The 21,909-nt window shown below is 43.1% G+C and overlaps 1 protein-coding gene across 1 annotated transcript in view; it reads right to left on the bottom strand.

The window, feature by feature from the left end:
- Window positions 1–21,909, bottom strand: part of SMC5 (structural maintenance of chromosomes 5) — a 647,363-nt gene that overhangs the window by 617,312 nt on the left and 8,142 nt on the right. Inside the window, exon 2 of the mRNA XM_069228845.1 lies at window positions 2,059–2,200. Within this exon, the coding sequence (XP_069084946.1) occupies window positions 2,059–2,200 (142 nt within the window). The remainder of the gene's footprint in view (window positions 1–2,058; window positions 2,201–21,909) is intronic.

Genomic DNA, 21,909 nt, shown 5'->3' with positions numbered 1-21,909 from the left:
GTCCTCAGCCTCCCACACCTAATCCACATCACACACGCACTAGGAGACTCCACTGGCTCCTGATGCACAAGTGCACGCTCGTCCAACCTGAATGGCTGCAACCATTTCCACCAATCTTCCATAAACCTCAGCTCTGCCAGACCCTCACTAGCACACTCCCCACGCATAAACAAAGGCAAAGTGGAGGGGGGGGGTTGTGCCTTCTCATGCCTAAAGCCTGAAACGACCTCCCACAGCACGAGAGCCTCCTCCTCTTCTTTTCTTGACATCCGCAAGAAGCTGGAGACCTCGCTCTTCGAGTAAGCCCTAGGGGGGCTGTCTTCACACGCCAACTATAAGTGCCTGGATACTCTCTCAGCTGATTAGCACGCTATCAAAATATTGATAACATAACAGGTGATGAGTTCCAACAGAGTTCCTAGAAGAAAGGTAAAATTCTTTCATGATTTTGGAATTCTTTAATCAGTCAGGCTGCAGAGTAAAGACCACTTATCAGTGCGGGGAGGAGGTGTTAAGGTTGTTTCAGGTTTAGGTCTGGGTGATAGTTAGTAAAACTAATCTTCATGCTTATATAACAATACATAGCTAGACATGGGCAATAGATTTCCTAGGTATGGTTCACCCCATGAAAGTGCTGGGTATGCAATAACCAAAATGCAATATCCAAGAGTACAACAGCTTAAATTTGAAAGAGAAGGGGAGAGGGCAAGCCTTGGTTGGGGAGTAAGGATGTGGGCAAGGCTGTGCATCTGTATGAAAGTAGAAATGCAATAACTAACTACCAGAAAAACATATCAAGATTGAAAATTGAAGCGCAATGACAGAAAATGGTCAACTACATTCTTTAAACAAAGTAATGAAACAGTCAAAAGGTTGAAGATTAAAAAAATATTTTATTTTTAAGAAGTTTAAAGTGTACCTTAAGGAATCGATTAGTCAAGGTCTTGAAAATGGTTGTCAACATTAATAAGTGGTCAGCCAACAGCAGAGACTGGACTAGTACAAAAGGGTTAGCTTGGGTCACAGGATCTGTGGGACAAAATTTATCATCCTTCAGAGAACGTTGTAAGTGCAGATCTTCAGATGTGCCCATGGGGTTGTAATCAGATCAGACACTGTCAGTGCCTTGAATCGCTAAGGACACTTCTGCCATAACAGTTTTTCTCTGAACCATGGGATCAAGTGGCTAAGTCTTGTCAGAGCGCTAGTGTGAGTGATGCAGTTTCAGCTCCTCCATGTTTCAAGCACAGCAATAACGGACAACAGCTCTTCTGATTGTCTCAACCAGGTAACTCAAGTTGATTTCGTAAAAAAAAATATTCTAACTTAGATGCAATACCACCATTGCCTCCAAGCAGTGCTCTTCATGGATTCTAGGGACTTGTTGTATGACTGAAGACGGTACCACGATTCTAAAAACAAAGGTTAAGATCCAAATTTCCTTTGGTGAAGTCTGCAGGCAGACAGCCCTGCAGGAACCCAGCCAACTAAGAACTGCCTTGCAAATAATGGGTTCAATATCCCAGGGTGTTCTGTGTGTTCACTCAATAGGGCTGCCTTATTACTCCCAACATTTCAGGTCCCCTGCCCTACTAAGTGGTTGGACATCTGGCTTGAGAAGATTGTTTATCCTGCAGGCATGGTTAAAGGACTGATATCCTCCCAGTGAGTAACGTAAATTTTTACTATTTTTATTCAAATGCCTTATGAGACTATGGTATGAAAATATCCTTCTGAAAGATGTGCTCCTAACTCAGAGCCTTGCTTAAAATTCTTATCTAAGCCACCCTTCCATATATTTGTTTTCTAGACTGATCCACTGTGCAAACATTAGCTACAGGTAACCCCTAGTTAACAGTTCTAAGCTCCACTCTGGCACAGGAAACTATTATTGTGCTGCACTGTGTGTCTGAAGGTGCTTCCCTAAACAAATGTGTGAAAGTATGTGTTCCAAGACACTTCTGCGACGAAAATGCAAACATTTGATCTTTTATTTATAGGTCTAAAACCCTAAAGCTGGCATTCTTCTTACAATATATACAAAATAAATGTACCCACCTTGTCTGCACGTCCGATAAATGATGTTTTCCCTGCTAATCCTAAGCAGATGGCACAAACAATGCTGGACTTTCCAGTTCCATTAGCCCCAACTATCATGTTCAAGTGTGGCCCAGGAAATACTTCACAACTATCGTATGTTCTGAAAAGAAAACACATTGATAGACATCTCAAACTCAAGTATCCTAAACGAAGACAACAGAAACTATGCATCTTATGCAGACATTTTTATTTGTATATACAAATCATGCAATTATACAGCAAAAACAAACTACCACATGAATGTAGGCACCAGGCACTAATGTTTCACTAAAGCATTGGCCATTTATACTGCTAACAGGCAGGTTTCAGGGTCTGTAAATTAACTCTGTCACTATGAGATACATATTTATGTGCCAGTGTTTTCAAAGACGTTGGTCCAAGTGCAGTTTGAAGAAATTGTCTGGATTCAAATTATGGTCTTAAATTATGTCTGTATCCATCCCACTTACATCTCAATACAACACTATCAACTATTAACACCTTTTCTGTTCCTTTTGCCCAGTTTTGCCAAAACCCAACTGCTATCCTTTCCCACTTATTTCCCTCCACATGGTACTGTACCGATCTGTAAGAGATCACCCTCCCACAACTGTCTTATCCACCCTCACCCACCTCAACACATAACTTCCTTTTACAACACTTCCTGTTTCTCCTCCACTAGCCTTGCACATCCCCCAGAACAAATCTTAATAATCGTTCACCCCTCAAACACAGCAACCTTTCACTCTACCACATGGTCACCACATATTACCAGTCATTCGCAATCTCCTTCCTCACCTGACAACAGAACTATTGAGCACACCACAACAAATCAAAATCAATCCATCCAGGTCTCTCATCAATTGAATTTAGGGCGCAAAACCTAGACTCATGCTCCTCCACAATCGCTAATCCATACCACATCTGCTTTCAACAGACTCAAAAGAAACACAAACATTACCACTTCCACCAAGTTTGCATCATCCTTGCTACAACACAACAGCACTCAACCAAGTTTCACACAATCTTACACCACAACCACCAATTTCACAAATCATACCCTCCCTCCACTAAAGCCACATCCAATCTCTAATAAGCTGTCGGAGATCGTCAGTGATTACGAGGAAAGTCACAAAGTTGGGTTGAAGTTGGTGTCCTGTCACTTCTGTGAGGTGATATTTCTTCCTCATGTACGAGAAGGTAAGGACATAGCTGCAGTGGGTGAACTGATGGTGGTTTCACATCCTCTGCTCTTACTTGAGAAGAACTTCTTACTGCCCCTCACTACCAGAACCAAAAAAGTTGTAAACAACCAAAATATGATGATTAATATGATGTGGTGCCAGTATCTTAACTTGACCACAAGCCTTGTGGAGCTTCAATATCACAGAGAAAAACAAGAGTCAAAAAGGAAGAAAAAAAAAATTCTTACCTGTCCAAGAGACCACACCTTCATGTGTGAAACACGTCCTTAATTTCCATAAATACCGCTACGCACATTTGCGGCCAATTAGCCTCTACCTTACAGAATAACGATAGAACTGAAATGCCATTCATATTGAAAATGTAATCAGTATTGCCAAATTGGACACTACACCCCTCCCTCTGCTATCTTTCCCTTCATGCTAGAATTACCCCATAGCACACATTACAAAAAGGTGGTTATACTAGAGTACAGCATTGCACTACATGCTCTCAAGTACCTGGAAGATGATAAAATACACCTCCTATATGGGCTCCCTGAAAATGTCATACACTTAGCAAACCTTGGCTGTTTGGAGTATGGCCCAATAGCCACCATTCCCCTAATGACCAACATATAGTTGGTTCATCATTGCCTTCTAAACCTGAACACTCATTATAATGAATGAGACTAGCTTAACCAAACAATCCCCATTTACAGGAAGGAGACTGTCTTTCCTCCAGTTATTCTCTTTATTTTTACAATCAAGTACTATATTTATCCCCTTCTGTGCCCAGGACGGAATGGTTACGTCCTGAGGCACAGTGCTCGTGTGCCAAGGATGTAACCATTACGTCCTGGGCACAGAGGGAGCGCTAGCGCTCCCTCTGTGGGGTTCCCCCGCACCCCCCCAAGGCAGGGATGGAAGGGGAAGCCCTACCCCTCCCTCCTCCGACCCCCACACCCCCGTGACGTCAGCGCGTGATCGCGTGCTATCACAGAGGCCTCCCTCCCATCGCACTGGAAGCTCAGCTTCCAGCGCGATCGGAAGAGAAATGCAAAGCTTTCAAAGGGAAGGGAAGGAATTTCCTTCCCTTTGAAGTCTCTCTGAGCGTTTTAGCAGCCGGATTGCAAACAATCCAGCTGCTAAAACGCCCAATAGACACCAGGGATTTATTTTTATTGAGGAAATTGGCATGAGGGAGTGACCCCTTGGGCAAGGGTCGCTCCCCTGGGGGGCAAATTGTATTTAGACCATTTCTGCCCCCCCCCCCCCCCTTGGGGGCAGATCGGCTGATTTTTGTTAGGCCAATCTCCCCCATGGGGGCAGAAACCACTTAGGCACCAGGGATTGGTGTGTGTGTGTGTATGCGTGTGTTTTCTTTAGGGGAGCAGCCCCTTGGGTAAGGGTCGCTCCCCATGGGGGCACATTACTGTTGACCACATCTGCCCCCCATTGGGGGCAAATGGGCCTATTTTTGGAAGGAAAAGCCCACCAGAGGCCAGGGAAGTTTGTATCCCAAAAATAAGAGGGTGGGGGTATGGCCATACCCCCACCCCAAATAAATGGGGCCAAAGTTGTTCTGCCCACTAGTGGCCAGATGGGGCAATTACCCGTGATCCACACCCAGGGGGTGGGGGGCAGAAAGTCTACTAGATGCCAGGGAATTTTTAAAAAAACTAAATATATTGGGGTGGTGGCTACCAACCAGTATGGGCCTGGTTACGCCCCCACCTCAACTGAAGGGGGTAACAGACTTTCAGCTCTCCCCCGCACTCTAAAACATCTTATCCCACAGCAAGCAAGAAGACATTTGATTATTTTGGGTGTTAGTTTTACATTTGGGCCATGAGAACTTGGCTTACTCTCAAAATCGTCCCACTTGGAATGGTGAGGGCTGCACTTTATGGACTTTGGGAAGCTGCCATGTAGAAAAATCCACAAGACCTAGACACATCTGAAAACTAAATATCTGGGTGATTCCAGGGTGGTGTGTTTCACATGCACCTCGCACCATTTTTGTACCCACAATCCCCTGCAAACCTCCAACTTTGCTGGAAATTACACATTTTTCCCACGTTTTTGTGATGGAACCTTCCGGAATTTGCAGGAATCCACAAAATTCCTACCACCCAGCATTGTCTCATCTATACCGATAAAAATTCTGCTGCACTTGTCAGCCTAAAAATGTTTTTTTGCAAACTGCCCTTTTGGACCCCGTTTGTTCCCCCTCAATAGCAACATGTTTTTGGCTCTTCCCTTTCATAAGCACTTGGCCCACATACACAAATGAGGTTTCATTTTTACCGGGAGACTGAAGGGAACATTGGGTGGTATGAAATGTGTCCCAATGCGGTGATCCCACACAGAAATGTGGGGAAAATTTGATTGTTTAGCTAAATTTGAGGTTTGCTGAGGATTCTGGGTAAGAAAACATGGGGGGATCCACTCAAGTCAAAACTCACTGGACTCCCTCAGGTGTCTAGTTTTCAGAAATGTCTGGGTTTGGTAGGTTTCCCTAGAAGGCTGCCGAGTCCAGGACCAAAAACGCAGGTGCCCCCTTGCAAAAACAGGTAGTTTTGTATTTGATCATTTTGATGTGTCCAGATAGTGTTTTGGAGCATTATCTTTCGTGGGCGCTAGGCCTACCCACACAAGTGAGGTACCATTTTTAATCGGGAGACTTGGGGGAGCGCTGGGTGGAAGGAAATTTGTGTCTCCTCTCAGATTCCAGAACTTTCTGTCACCAAAATGAGAGGAAAAAGTGTTTTTTTGGTCAAATTTTGAGGTTTGCAAAGGATTCTGGGTAACAGAACCTGATCAGAGCCCCACAAGTCACCCCATCTTGGATTCCCCTAGTTGTCTAGTTTTCAAAAATGCACTGGTTTGCTAGGTTTCCCCAGGTGCCGGCTGAGCTAGAGGCCAAAATCCACAGGTAGGCACTTTGTAAAAAAACACCTCTGTTTTCTGTGAAAAAATGTGGAGTCCACGTTGTGTTTTGGGCAATTTCCTTTCGTGAGCGCTAGGCCTACACACACAAGTGAGGTACCATTTTTATCGGGAAACTTGGGGGAACACAGAATAGCAAAACAAGTGTTATTGCCTTTTGTCTGTCTCTACATTTTTTCCTTCCAAATGTAAGGCAGTGTGTAAAAAAAGACGTCTATTTGAGAAATGCCCTGTAATTCACATGCTAGTATGGGCACCCCGGAATTCAGAGATGTGCAAATAACCACTAATTCTCAACACCTTATCTTGTGGCCATTTTAGAAAATACAAAGGTTTTCTTGATACCCATTTTTCACTTTTTATATTTCAGTAAATGAATTTCTGTATACCCGGTATAGAATAAAAACCCATTGCAAGGTGCAGCTCATTTATTGGCTCTGGGTACCTAGAGTTTTTGATGAACCTACAAGTCCTATATATCCCCGCAACCAGAAGAGTCCAGCTGACGTAACTGTATATTGCTTTCAAAAATCTGACATCGAAGGATAGAGTTACAGAGTAAAACATGGAGAAAAACCTCAATTTCAATATTTTTTTATTTCAGCTGTTATTTTCTGTAGGAAACACTTGTAGGATCTACACAAACGACCCCTTACTGAATTCAGAATTTTGTCTACTTTCCAGAAATGTTTAGCTTTCTGGGATCCAGCCTTGGTTTCGCACCCATTTTGGTCACTAACTAGAAGGAGGCTGGAAGCACAAAAAATAGTAAAAATGGGGTATGTCCCAGTATAATGTCAAAATTGTATTGAAAAATTGGGTTTTCCAATTTAAGCCTTCTGCAGCCCTTTTTCCCCATTTAAAAAAAAAAACAAAAAAAAACATTTTCACTGTATTTTGGCTAATTTCTTGGTCTCCTTCAGGGGAACCCACAAAGTCTGAGTACCTTTAAAATCCCTAGGATGTTGGAAAAAAGGACGCAAATTTGGCGTGGGTAACTTATGTGAACAAAACGTTATGAGGGCCTAAGCGCGAACTGCCCCAAATAGCAAAAAAAAAAAGGCTCGGCACAGGAGGGGGAAAAGGCCTGGCAGCGAAGGGGTTAAGTGTCTGAGGTGTGGAGGAATTGTGGGATTTTGTCAAACAGTGGACCAATGAACCAACTATATGGCACCCCAAATACCACCACTCACACATTGCAGAGAGTTGATTAAAACAAAGAGGGAGTTTTTCGTGGAGCCCAGTTTATTATCATATTTTTTTTTAACAACTGTGGTGCGGTTTTGTTGAATACACCTATATTAGTCACTGCCATTTTCCATTATGTTAGTGAGCTTCTGTCCTTCCCTCTGCCCCCACTCATTCCATCAAGACTCCAAAAATTCCCCACCTCACTGAGGAGTTATTAGGATCCTTGTATCTTATAAAGTAAATATATATATGCATTATTATTTATTGGCAACAAAAGTCCTTAATTACAAAGCAATACAGCAGCATTTTTTAGAGGACCAAGACCACCAAACATATTGTCATTGAATATAAATGCCTTTTATTTTCCTACTTTTACTCAACCGTTTTTATTGTTTTTAAATTTCTACATTTTGATCTTTTCGGGGGCAAACTTGGGGATCTCTGTAAACTTGGGATTTCAACTTGTTTTTTATTTTTTGGGAGTAATGGCCGGTTAGAGCCCTACTTCCTGTTGACTGCCAATCCTTTGGTCAGCAGTCTAAACGCCGCGGGTCACGTGAGCTCTGCTCTTCCGACCCGGCGGCAATATATTTTCACAGACTGCGGCCGCGCAGTGGGTGCGCCTAAGGCAAGCCCGTCTGAACCCATCCGCGCCTGACCGGGTCCGGGGGCTGGGGACCATGCCCATATGTAGACCACTCTTACCTTTTCCCCTGCAGATCTTTGTTCTCTCGCAGTTAATTCCTTCCAGCACAAGATGGCATTAGATTACCCCACTGAATGGGGTTGTAAGCACTGTAAGTGGGTGATTCAAGCGTCCCAGACCATAGAGGAGGCTATAGCCCTGAACAGGGGGAAAGCATATACAGGACAGGACTGTCTCTAATATACGCTCTGATAAATGCCCGCTCATTAACTAAACATAAAACAAAAATGACGGAATTAATCGGGATAAACAACGTCGATTGCCTTTTTATTACAGAAACATGGGCTATAAAGGGCTCTAATCCCAACTTTATTAAGGCTTCTCCCACGGGATATGCCTTCCACAGAGTGTATAGGACAACTGGTAGAAGAGGAGGACTAGAGGTTATCTGTAGATCAGATCTTACGTGCCAATGGAATAGACCGAACCCCCCCCCCCCTCTGAGATATGTGAAGCCATGTATTTTAAAATTTATCAGCATCATTTTTTTCTCTTTGAAGGACTGCTAACATATCGACACTTTTGAAAAAAATTCCAGAATTGCACAGGTTTGTTAGAGCCTTTAGTTATGTCAAATAAAGCCATTATATTAGGGGATTTTAATATTCATTTCGATGTGATTCAAAACTTCCATATTAAAGAATTCATAAATCTTATGGCAGCCTTAGATTGGGAGTGGAAAGTCCTATCAGCTACACATATAGCTGGACATTTGATAGACAGGATCTTCGCTCGCACTAAGGCTCAGCTGGCATTATCCAATGCCCCTCTAAGCTGGACAGATCATTTTCTCCTAACTTTTAGATTTATGGAGGGTCTCTTACCTCAGTCAACTAACTGTAAAAGAAAATCGATTAGGCACTGGAATTGTATTAAGAAAGAACAGTTAGTACCTGCACTGGAGGCAGGCTGAGAAAGGGCTACAAATTTGTCCCTGCCACCAGTGGATAGTTTTAACCAGGGATTTGCTACTGCTATGAACCAATTGGTCCCTCTTAAGGCCTATGGCTCACAGAAAACAAAAAAACCTAGCAAACTTTGGTTAACAAAGGACCTTAAGTTATTCCAAAGTAAGTATCGCCAACAAGAGCAGAGATGGAAACTGAATTCTACTCCTATTGAGAAAGAAAAATTAAGAATTGCTCTTAAAAACTATAAAGAGGCAATCACTAAAACTAAATCTGAATATCACACCCAAATAATTAAAGAGGCCTCCAATGCCCCCAGAGAACTCTTTAAGGTTATTAATGCACTGACTTCTCCCCCGCCTCTGTTAGAGTTGGAGAATTCACAGGAATTTTGTAATAAAGTGGCCTTACATTTTGAAAGTAACATTTTACAAATTTATGCTAGTTTTAATCATCCTGAGGAGAGGGATGGCTGCCCTTATGTAGTCAATATTGAATCAAATACTAACTACCCCACACTAACTAATTTTCAACCCGTATTTCCTGAAAGAATAAAAAAAGTTTATTTCAGAAATCAAATCAGGCTCCCCCTCCGATCCTTGCCCTTCTTTTATTCTTCAATTAGCCCTTGATCCTATTTCGACAGCCTTAGCTCCAATTTTTCGTGAGGTCCTCACTTCTGGAGTCTATCCTACTTCTTGGAAGGATGTTACAGTAATTCCTTTTAAAAAGAAACGAGATGGAATCAGTCATGACCTGAATAATCTGCGACCCATTTCCTTACTTCCTTTTCTGGCCAAGATCTTGGAGAAGCATATTAATATGGAATTAGCCAATTTTTTTATGGGTTCAGGAGCACAAGATGCCTCTCAACATGGTTTTAGGAAGGCACATAGCACAGAATCAGCCCACATTACCTCATCGGATTAGATCCGGAGAATGGTGGATGAAGGACAAGGGGCTATATTAGTCCTACTGGACCTATCCGCCGCATTTTACACTATTGCTCCTGAGATTATGATATACCACTTATATCAAGCAGGGATTAGAGATGAGGCTCTTAAGTTGCTGGAATCTTTTCTGAAAGATAGATGGACCACGGTGAGCTGTGGCGACATTAAGTCCCCTGCATACCTCTTACCTTGTGGTGTCCCCCAAGGATCATCACTTAGCCCCACTTTATTTAATTTGTATGTTGCTCCTCTAGCCAAACTGATTCGTTCTTTTGGCTTTAGGCCAACCTCCTATGCTGACAATACCCAATTGATCATCGCAGTCAATAAAAATTGGGAGGAAGTGGCAGATCACTTTAACGAATGTATGCGTGAAGTCAATGGATGGATGAACTCAATTTGGCTCAAATTAAATGGTGATAAAACTGAAATATTATGCTTTAGATCAGGACAGGAATTGTGGAACTCTCGCTGGTGGCCGATAAGAGCTGGGAGAGTGCCACAGTCTATTCCTGCTACAAAAAATTTGGGTGTCATTTTTTACAATTGCCTCTCCTTTAGATCGCATGACAATCACATTGTTAAAACTAGTTTTTGGACATTGAAGATGCTAAAGAAAGTTTTCCCTTTCCTACAAAGGGAATGGAGAATTACAGTGACTTTAGAATTTAGTATCCAAATTGGACTAATGCAATGCTTTGATACTTAATTTGGATAAAACATCTCTAAAGAAACTTCAGTTGATTCAAAATACTGCTGCTCGGGCTATTTTGAACCTCCCATGTTCGGCATCGGCCAGTAGCAGTTTAAAACAACTGCACTGGCTTCAAGTGGGCCAGCGTATTATTTTTAAGACCTAATGTCTGACTTACAAAGCAGTACACGGAAATGGTTCTAAATATTTGACTTCCAGGCTACGTTGGTATAAACCCGATCGACAACTCCGCTCCGTAGGGGCTTTCAGAATTCAGGTCCCCCGCACCTATAAAGCGAAATGGGGAGACAAAGCTTCTACGGTGGCTGCATCTAGATGTTGGAACTCTCTTCCCCTGGTTATCAGGAAGGAACAACATTTCTTAGCTTTAAGAGGTTGGTCAAAACATGTATTTTTCCACGCTAGTGTTCTCCTTTGAATTGCTCTTTACTCTGTTGGCTCTTCTCCTTACCTTCTTAGCGCTTCGATGCTTCGGCCGGAATGCGCTTTATAAATACAAAATACAAATACAAATTTCTGTACACATAAGATTTTGTTTCCATCATGTCTTGCTAAGAAATCAATGAAGACAGCCTTACTTGAAGAAACACATTTCACACAAGAAATAAAAGAAAATAAAGGTGGGGAGGGTGGTATACTCCGCAGGTTCAACACTCATAAATGATTCTCCCACTACAGGTTTTTGCAGTAAAACAAAGCTGGATGAAGATCTTTTTCGGTAAGGCTTTCCCCAGTCAGTTTACTACAAACACGGACATGCAGAAAAGAGGTTCAACAGAGATGTTTAAATCGCACAACAACGCCCTAGTAGTGCGATAAATTTTTGCCACTAACAGCCAAAAATCAAATGTCTTTGCATCACCGAACAGACCGTTTAAAGAATTTGGCAACTCCTAAATTATAATTAGCAAAGTCTGGAGCGCACTTAGTAATGCCATACAGGATAGGTCTGGAAAGCCTGATTGAAGAGACAAATACTAAACAACCTCATGTCTATTCACACTTTCGAGGACCTATGGAGAACTAAACACAGAGGCTGAATATATTTTTTTTTCATGTGTCCACGGATCAAGCATAAGGACAGATTTTTTTTTACTGCAATCAGGTTTTTATTCTGCCGATTCTATCAAACAGAGTGATTCAAGAGAGTACCATCTGTGATCCCTCCATAGACATGGGTCTCATGGTCATTCCAACATAGGACCTCAAGCTGCCCGATTTTGATAAGCCCCAGAAACAGTCTTGGGGTGCTTCTGTTCCCAATCGGGGGGCATGTCTGGCAGTTTGGGCTGGACTGCTGCTATAGGAGCAGAACCAAGACTAATATAGGATATGTAGCACAATAAAGACTGGACTGAATTGCAGCCCAGGGTAATTGCCAATGGCTGAAAATAAGTCAAGCAATCCATGTCACTTTTTTCCCCTCATTGCCTTCTATGGCAAGCCTGCAAGGATCTTGACAAATAAATCTAGTTCTACGCTGAGAAGCCACTCATCAGGGGTAAATGGAATTATATCTATAATATTTAACATTCCTTCTGGGGCAACTACTGGATCAAACTTCATTGATGGAAAGATGGCCAACAGCTAGGGTACCCTATGGTAGATTTATGTTGAATGTCATTCATGTCAAAATAGGTGCACAGTAAGGCTGCCCTCTGTCACTTCCCATGGTCACCCTAGAATTAGCACCTTTTGCAGAAGACATCAAGAAATCAAAACAGATGAAATCATACAATTTCCAAGCACAGGCGATCAAACTACTATAGTCTAGTAACCCTCCTAAATTCAGAAGAAGGTATTATATCTCTGATGACTGTTTTTAAATTGTCTAGAGAGGGTACAAGATAAATTGGTCGAAAAGTGAAGCCCTACCTATGTCTTTACATAATATCAAAACCTATAACACAATATCTAATAAATTTGGTTACAAAAAAAAAAAAAAACGTTTAACTACCTGGCAAAGCTAAATTCCTGACAAGGTACAAACAATTTAACCTCTATGACTGCTAAAACATTGGCAGACTTAACCAAAATGGAAACCACTGAAAACCTCCTTATGGGCAAGAGTGCAATAAGTCAGTCTGACGATCTGATTAAAAATAAAATTTTAAAAAACATTTTGCCAGAGATTACTCACAACCTTGACTACAAATGATTTTAAGTAAATAGAGATACATAATTATGTGGAATAAGATGACCACATATACAGTCAAATTGCTAACTTTTCTGGCTGTCCACAAGTTGGAGAGTGCTATTACTTCTCACACACCAAGTCAAGTCCCAATATATACTGGTAGGGGGGCCCGGCTCAACAATTGATTATATTTTATCTCTAGAAAAGTGCAATCATTAGTCTCCAACACGGATGTCCTACCAGTCAAGTCAAGTCAAATCATACTTTATTTTGACCATGGTTCATAAAAGTTTGCACATAAAACAGTAAAAAAGAAAGTGCATTCATTATAGTCGTGCTTTACAAAGCACTACACTGAATTAAAAAAGATTTTAAAATAAAAATAGCTGTTCTGAGGCCATGGTCACTGGAAGTAAAAAGTCAATCATAGGCCGTGGCCTACTATAATCCACCATTATTTCCGGTACATAACTTTAAATTTGGGTGCCAAGGTTCCTAAAACATCTGCATTACAATGTTAAAATAGTACAAGTGTTTAAAAGCCGACAAGACAAAAATTTATTGCAGATTGAAATTTTCCCGGCTAATGCCATCATCAAAGTAAATGCATATAGTCCGAACCAGGATTTAAGCACAATCTAATCATTAGGAGCACATACACAGTATGACAAAAAACATATATCATAACTTAAAACAGCTATCAAATCATGTTAAAATGACACAGATACGAAACTAGTACACAGAAGTAACATTTTACAGCTAACACTGGTAGAAAGAAATGGCAGAAACACAGAATAATTACCCATATACTGTCTAAAAGAAACCTGTTCCAGAGCCCTGTCCAGACCACAAAATTAAATAGTTATTTGCCCGTGATACAGGCTAAACATTATGACCTGGTACTGTGATAACCCTATGGCGAATGGACCAAACTGCTGACAAGTATTTAGTGACTGCATTTACTACCAGTGTGGATGGGTCGTATTTGCAAATTCTGTGGGCATTAGTACGGTCATGTAAAAACAAAGCCTTGCACATCAGAATAATCAATTTTCCCTGGGACTTCTGTATGGGGGACAGAAAAAGAGCAAATGTTCAGTTGACTCCACACATAAATTGCGCTTTTTACATTTATCAGCCTCAGAGCGCTTCTGCGACCACCAGGCAGTAAAATTATTAACTGGTAAAATACTGTATCTAAACTGCAGGAATAAAGCGCAGGCACATGCAGTTATTGGCAGGTCTAGGAATTGCTCGGGCCATGGCTCCTGTTTAACGAGCAACAATTCTGATGTTAGACGTCCCACCCAGTTACTATGAAGGATCTGCTCGTTGGCCTTCTCCTAATATCTCAGTTTGACTAGTGGGATAGCATGAGCTGGGATCCACTCGGGCCTCTCCCAAAATTGGAGGAAACTCAAGACATCCCAAGCTGATTTCATCATCTTCAGCCAACTGACCTTTTCCCAGCTACTTTGATTCCTTGTAAGGTCTTTAATTGCCTTACAAAAAGGTTCCAATTCTTCTGTCCTCCAAAGACGGATCCAATATAAGAGGGGCCTCAGATACGCTACATCTTGAATGCTGTTCATCCCGAGATCTAGTTTAAGGGGGTGGGGGGGGGGGGAAATCATCGGGATACCCTTCCCCATCATGGTTATATATCTGATAAAATTGCTCTCTTTAATTTGTAGGACATCTAGCTGTCTTTGAAAACCCCACAGCTCTGCACCATACAGTGCAGTGCCCCAGATCTGAACTTTTTAGATTTCTACAACAGGGTTTAGTGGGGGGCTAGCTACAGCTCTAGCTTTGCGTCCCAAAACCCCTCCTCTTTGGCATATACTGTGCACTCCTTTTCTTATATGTGCATCCCATCTACCTGAGTCCATCAGCCTGATCCCCAAATAATCAAATTCTTTGACCCTTTCCAATGGAATAGAATTCATTAATACACTAGCATTCACTTTCTTCTTCCGCGAACTACAGACCATGAACTTAGTTTTCCCAACATTGACCTTCAAACCGAAGTCTTAGCAAAATAAGCAGAATTGGTCAACTAGATTTTGCAATCCCAAAGGTGATTTTGCCAAGATGATAGTATCATCCACATAAAGCAACCCTGGGATTTTCTGGCCTGCCAACCTAGGTGAATCATTATTGCAGTTTGTTAAATACTTAATACAGTTATTTATATATAGAAGAAAGAGGGTGAGAGTAGGGGCAAGGACACAGCCTTGCCTTACTCCTCTCTCAGTGATAACTGGGTCTGTTAATTCGCCATCTTTGCCACTCCTAATTTGGGCAAAAGTGCCTTCATGAAGTCGGACAATAAGGTTCTGAAGGCTTTTAGGGACTCCCATGTTGGCCAGTGTCAGCCATAATTTATTTCTGGGTACCAGATCAAAGGCTGCTCGAAGATCAATGAAGGCCACATATAAATTTCCACACCCGATATCCAGTCCTCCATTTAGTTGACAAAAACCTCAGGACTTGATCTACTGTACAAACCGCAGGTCTAAAACCTGCCTGTAAATCAGAGATGGCCCCACTCTCTTTGATCCAGTCTTATAAATGAAACAAAATCTGCTTTGCAAAACGTTTTTGGAAGTTATCAAGTAAGCTTACTGTACGATAGTTAAAAGGATCACACGGACTACCCTTCTTGAAAAGGGGGACTATCTCAGCTCCCCTCCATGTACAAGGAATGGGTGCTCCCGCAGCAACTGCATTGCAAACCTTATTCAGATAAGGGGCCCAGATATCGGGATTTGATTTATATAGATCGCCAGGTATTTTAAAATCGAGGCCAGGGGCCTTTCCCCACTTGAGGGATGCTATTGCTGCCTTGGTTTCGGCTAGGGAAAACTTAAGTGGAGGAGCACCAATTTCCATAATGCTGGTCAGCTCCATAAAATTAGGTTCATTTGCCCCTGATTAAAGTGACCCAAAATGTTTTACCCACACTACTGGGAGGATCGAAGTACCAGGCACGGGCCGGGCGAGCACCACTGTTATTTGAAATCAGCTTCCAGAACTTGGAGGCATCCCTGGCTCTTGCAGCCTCTAAAAGAGCAGCCCATTGTTTCTCTTACCAACTCCTTTGTGCCTTGAAAAGTTCCCGCCTATAACTCTCTCTGGACTGTCTTATTGGCTCTCTTATCCTCCTTCTCAGGTCCATCAGTAATTTGTGCTTGGCTTCCCTACATAAATGGTTGAACCACCTCTCACTACACCCGTTTCTTGTTTTAGCAGCGGCTTCTTTAGTAAAAAGTTATTTTAAGGAGTTAAATAATTCCACATGAACAGCCAGGAGCCTGTTATCGCCCTCACGTAGATGGAGCATGTGCTCCATTTGATCTGCCAGTAGGCTATATATTGTTGAAAGGGAACCTATGGGGGAATTGACATCTTCACATGGTCCCTAGAAAAAGGGGGCCCTATTATGGGCAGCAAACCCCTAATAGATAGAATCAACAGGTCATGGTCGCTTTCTTCATGTTCTTTTACCACCATATCGACCATATGCCCCCACAAACGAATGTCTAGTAGAAGGTAATCAATATGACTCCTAAAAGTTCCACGTCTGAAAGTGGGAAAAGGATTAACGTCCGAGCAGGAGCGACCGTTACAAGCATGGAGACCATATGCAAGTGTAGTATCAACAATTTGATAATCAGTTCTGCTATTCTGGGACTTTTGTTCATTACTAATTGCGGGATACCCCAGAGAATGTTCTCCTCTTGGTAAACCTCTTGGGCCAAAGAATACGGCTCAGAAGTGACATTGAAATCCCCTGCAATTAAAATGTAATTAGTAGTGGATTTACTGGATAAGATTTTATCAAGAACAGTTAAAGCATCAGACTCACAATTACTGCCCACGCTTCTGCTATATATATTCACCAAAAAGTAGGGGTTTTCCTCTTTGAGTAAATAATATTAAACCTTGTAGGTCGGCACAACCCATGTCCACTTCCTTAGCCTGACACTTGAGGGAACTTCTAACCCATATAAGTAGACCACCCGAGGGTCTTCCAGAAGTCACATTATGTGCTGGAACAAAAAAAGCCAAATCTATGCTTGGACTCCAGTGCCCATGTCTCTTGGAACAGGCAGATCTTGTGCTCATCTATAAAAAGGCCCCAATCTGGAATTCACATTTTGGACTCAAGCCCAGCTATATTCCAACTAAGAACAGTGGCCGGCGCTTCATCCTGGGCTTGTGGTACTATCCGTGTGGGGCTCACAGAGTTCGGATGGCCCATTAAATCTACCACTAAACTACCCGCTCTAGGTCCCCCAACTTCTTTATCTCCAATACTATTGCACGCCCGATAGATTCAAAACCGGGTATGGTCCGACCAAGAACAATGGCCAGTGTATCATTCTGAGCTGGTGGCCCAATGTGTGTAAGACTCGCAGAATTCACATTTACAATCCATTCTTCTTTTAAGCTGCTTGCTCTGAATTTCCCCAATTCCTTATCTCTAAAAGTGTTGCACTCCTCAGAGGTTAATCTCAGCCCTCTTGCCCCAGAGATTCCCTGTGTTACTTTGACTTTATGTCAATCTGCATCTAATAGGGAGGATGGAGGTTGCCTGCATTCAGACTGTAACACATGCTGCACATGGGAACAAGGGGGACCTCTGGAACCAAGTGTCAAACCACTTAGGGCGAGTTTGGATACTAGGGGATAGAAAGTTGAGAGCTTACACAAGGAGACCCCTCCTACTAAGGGGCTAACTCGAAGTTTAAGAAAATCTGTTGGACCAAGGCAGGTGAGTCAAAGTTTATGACAATGCAATCTCCCGCTCCAAACTTATTCAGCGGGCCCACCCATCCTACCCTCCTCACCATTAATATTGAAGGTACCATAAAAAAAAGCAAATTTAGCATTGGCATGTAACCAATGAATTACCTTATGTTTCAACTCTATATAAAAGTCTCCACAGTATTTGCTCGGAGCCTAGGAACATTTGTAATTACAAGCACTTATGGGCAAGATTCCGGGGGTAGATTAAAACTTCTAACTGAGCTCCATGGTTAACAGGTCTAGCTCTACTAGACTCTAAGTCCGTCACTAAATGACTTGCTAGTTGATACTCATGGACACTGGAAACTTTAGGCATCTTAGAAACAAAATTGATTGTCAGAGCAACACCACAAACTCCCCTATTAGTAGTAACTACATCATTAGAACAGCCTTCCACTGGATTACGGCCCGGCATTCAGGCCCACCTCAAACTGACAAGAGTGAGTACAACAACCCTTAGGTGGTGTTGGGCCCTCGACAGGGTGTGAGGGAACCTTTCCACCAATGCCAGAGGATTGTTCCAAAATTGAGGACTGACAGTAGGGTTGTAAATTAGCTCGAGGGATAGTGTCAGGCACACAGAGCTGAGTAAACCCCCCTAATTTCTCTTCTATAGCTTTTAGACGGAGTTCAATGGGACACAACCTCTTGGTAAGCTCCTACATTATGTACTCAAGAGCCAGTGGACCAGTAGTACTCTACTGTGGTTTTACGAACCCATCATTGCCGGTTTCATGTCCAGAGCTAATGATTCCAATAGTGCATGCACGTTTATTTCTTAGGTTAATGTCACCACGCTTTCTTTTTCCTTTTGGCTCTGGGACTGGCACACCAGCCAAGGGGCCCGGTGATGGTGATGCAAGTTCAATTGCAGTAACCTCATCCAAAGCCACAGAGGAGATCTCCTGGTGTTGTCTAACTGGTTAGCTGGTGAAAAAGCCAGATTTAACTGTGTGTACTGGGGCGGCAGAGGCTGTAAAAGCTATAGGGATAATTGTGGAGGGGGTGGAGATAAAGAGATATGAGTCCGTGATACTGGGGTAGATAGACAACGCTCAGCCATCTCAATCTCTTTATCTAAGGCTCCAACAGCCTTTTGTACAAAGCCGTCAAGAGTTTTGTTAATTTTTTTATTGTCTTGGGGGCCCCCCCTTCTGTCTACCCATCTTTCACCCCCTTACACTCTCCCCTTTGTGCTCTCTGAACCCTACCTCCTCCTCCCGCAAAGGGTGCAGCACTTGTTTTTACCTCCAACTGTCCACTCACTCATGAAAATATTGAGTGTTTAAGTTGCAGGGCTCCGGGAGACCAACAGGTTGCAACCTGAGACACAGGGGGCACAAAAGGCACAGGAGGCGCAGGGAGCGCAAGAAACGCTGCATAGGCCAGTGGAGCACTCGGCTTATCAAATCTAGCTACAACCCCCACAACAACAACGCATGAACTCTTGCCGGACACAGGGCAGACAGGACGTAGGACGCTTGAACCAATGCAGGGGGCAGAAGGACAAAGAAACAGTGGGACGATGCTCCCAGAGTTACTGCTGCACTCTCCAGCTTCACCCTTCCTGCCAGTTGCAAAACAGGACAGGTTGCCGCTTGCAGTCTGTCGCAGTGGCAGTCACGATCTATTACCATTTGCCACTGCTTACCACTGGTTACCGTCGTTTTCTGCCATCTCTGTGCTGGGGACACTAGTACGGGTTTTGCCAGCTTTCACCGTAACCAGCTCCCAGGCCTGTTGCCACTGTAGCAGCCACCACGCAGCTTCTTCTGTTACTCTTCTCTGCAGCTCCATGCTGCCGCTTCCCCACTGGCACCAGCACCTTACACCTTACTCCTGGGTGCCAGGTCGCACTCAGGGACAAGAAGCAAGAAAAGCCTTCGAGCTTCAAGCACCTGAGCGCTTTTGGAGCCTTCAAACCACCATGCTCCAAAGTGAGTCCTCCGTGACCTCCTCTGGCCTCACCGTCTGGTTGCCGGATCCACTCAAGAGCAGGGAGCACAAGAAAGCCTCTGGACCGCTGCACTCTGAACCGCGATCTCTAAGCAGCCATGCTCCAAAACACTTCCTCACCCACTGCCTCCCGCGGGGACTTGGGAGGCAGGAGCACAGGCCGTATGCACAGGGAACCAGGGAGGCCACTCTTCAAGCCTCCACCCTCCACTACCTTCGCCTCCTGCCTGTCATATATAGTGATCACAATCCTATTATGCTTGCATTGAACATTCCTGTAACAGAGTTGCAGGAAAAAACTGGATAAAAGCAGCTTATCTCAACAAAAGATGCAGGATGTAGATTAATATGGCATTCTGCAAACCTGATGAGGATTATGTGTAAATTTGTTGAGGGATGTGGGGGGACTGAAAAATCTCTGCTTAGCTGAGGATGCAGGTCCCAAGGTAAAGTTGGTCAGCTTTCCAGAATTAAATTCTTATATACTGGAGCTGCTCATGAATCCCATAGGAAATAAAAAGGAACTGTAACAAGTCCAGGTTTGAAAAGGCATGTAGAGAAGCCAACAATCGGCTGAGAAAGGAACTGGAAAATACCCCCAGGGACCAGGAGGCAATACATGCTTGTAGGAAGGCTTATACACAGGCACTTAGGAAGAGAAAGGCAGACATGAAGGTGGAGAAATGGGAAGCCCTGGTGCATGCCTGCCAAGTGAGAGATTTGCTGGTTTTTTTGGAAGGCCGTACGTGCTGGCATCTCCCCAGGCTCTGCTTTAAACAAAGGTATTAATCATATCGACCCTATGCATAAAAGTGGTCCTGATGTTTGTAGGTTTCCTTTGAACATTCAATTTTCTCATGAGGACATGTTCGATGCCATTGTTAACAGTCCCTCTAAACAAACATTCTTTCTCAAACCCACTATGGCTTTAAAAAAAGGTCTGGGAACTATTGAACAAAGTTTAAATCTACACCTTCAAGTACCTAAGTACAAGTATGCTAAATCTAGTCCCCTATATTTGGCATTCATGGATCTCTCATGCACATTTAACTGCGTTAACAGATTCAAGCTCTGGAATACTTTAAGTACCCTGGGCTTGGAGAAGGATCTAGCGACCTTTTTGCAGTGCCTTCACATGGATCTGGTTGCATCCCTGAAGTGCGGGGATGGAGGTAAGTGCTCAGCCTCTTTTTCAGTAAAACGTGGGGTTTGCCAGGGATGTGTGATGGCCCTCATTTTGTTTTTACTTTATATTAACAGGTTGGAAGCCGCTTTAAAGAACACTGAGGCTGATGTTCCACTGGTTAACAAAAAATGTGTTCCAGCGCTCTTAGACGCAGATGAAGCTGTCTTGATTGCCAGGAAGGTGAACAGTCTAAAGATTTTTATTTCTTCCTTTGTACTGTTTATAAAGCATTTAGAGCTAGGAACCAATTTAACAGAAAGCCTTTATTATGGTATGTGGCCCTAAAAACGCTAAATCTTGCCGCATACGTATTGGGAGATGGTTACTGAGAAATTGACCCAGTTCCCATATCTAGGTATATTGTTCGATAGTGGGTTCACTGGAGCCCGTTTGTCAACAATAGGAAAAATAGTTTTTTGAACACGGTTGGTACAATGTACTGCCTCATCTCTAATTGGCAACAAGCTCATTCTTCCTTTGCTCATAGTCTACAGGAGACAACGTCTGCCCATTTTGACCTATGGTGCAGGAGTAGTGGGTTATAGGGAGTAGAGTAGTGTCGATCATGAGGAGCACAGGGTCTGTCGCTGTCTCCTGGGGGTCCCTTTTTCATCATCCCATTTTGCTATCCATCTGGAACTAGGTCTGGAGTATGGGGACCAGGTCAACCTTGCCCCCTGTTGTTGTGGTGTTCAATTTGGCACAAGGATCAAGCAAGTCTGAACAGGGAAATCATCTAGGACTTCCTCACATGTGATGGGAACAAGAAACCTTGGCTTAAATATATTCGGGTGACAACTCTGGCCCTTAGCTGTCTACCAATTTATGAGAACCTTCAGACATTTCCAAAAGTGATAGAGGGGGATTAGGGAGTGTTTTCTCTCCAACATAAGGGTCCAGAGAGAGGGAAGAGAACAAAGCCCTCAGTGAGGGATTACTGCCTTATATAAACTATGTTAGGGTTGGTGCCCTACTTGTGCCTGGTACGGGATTCTGGGGAGCATATGTTACTATCCAGTTTTATGCTAGGCTCACTTAGGTGGCTACACTGTTTCCCACAAGGCCAATTTGCCCCCTTTGATATTTGCACATACCCTTGTGATGAGTTGTCACCTCAGGTCCTGTAGCAC

The sequence above is a fragment of the Pleurodeles waltl genome, chromosome 1_1, assembly GCF_031143425.1.
Source record: "Pleurodeles waltl isolate 20211129_DDA chromosome 1_1, aPleWal1.hap1.20221129, whole genome shotgun sequence".
NCBI classification, from domain to species: domain Eukaryota; kingdom Metazoa; phylum Chordata; class Amphibia; order Caudata; family Salamandridae; genus Pleurodeles; species Pleurodeles waltl.
The sequence above is the reverse complement of the archived record's forward strand: the minus strand, read 5'-3'. Positions and strand labels throughout refer to the sequence as shown.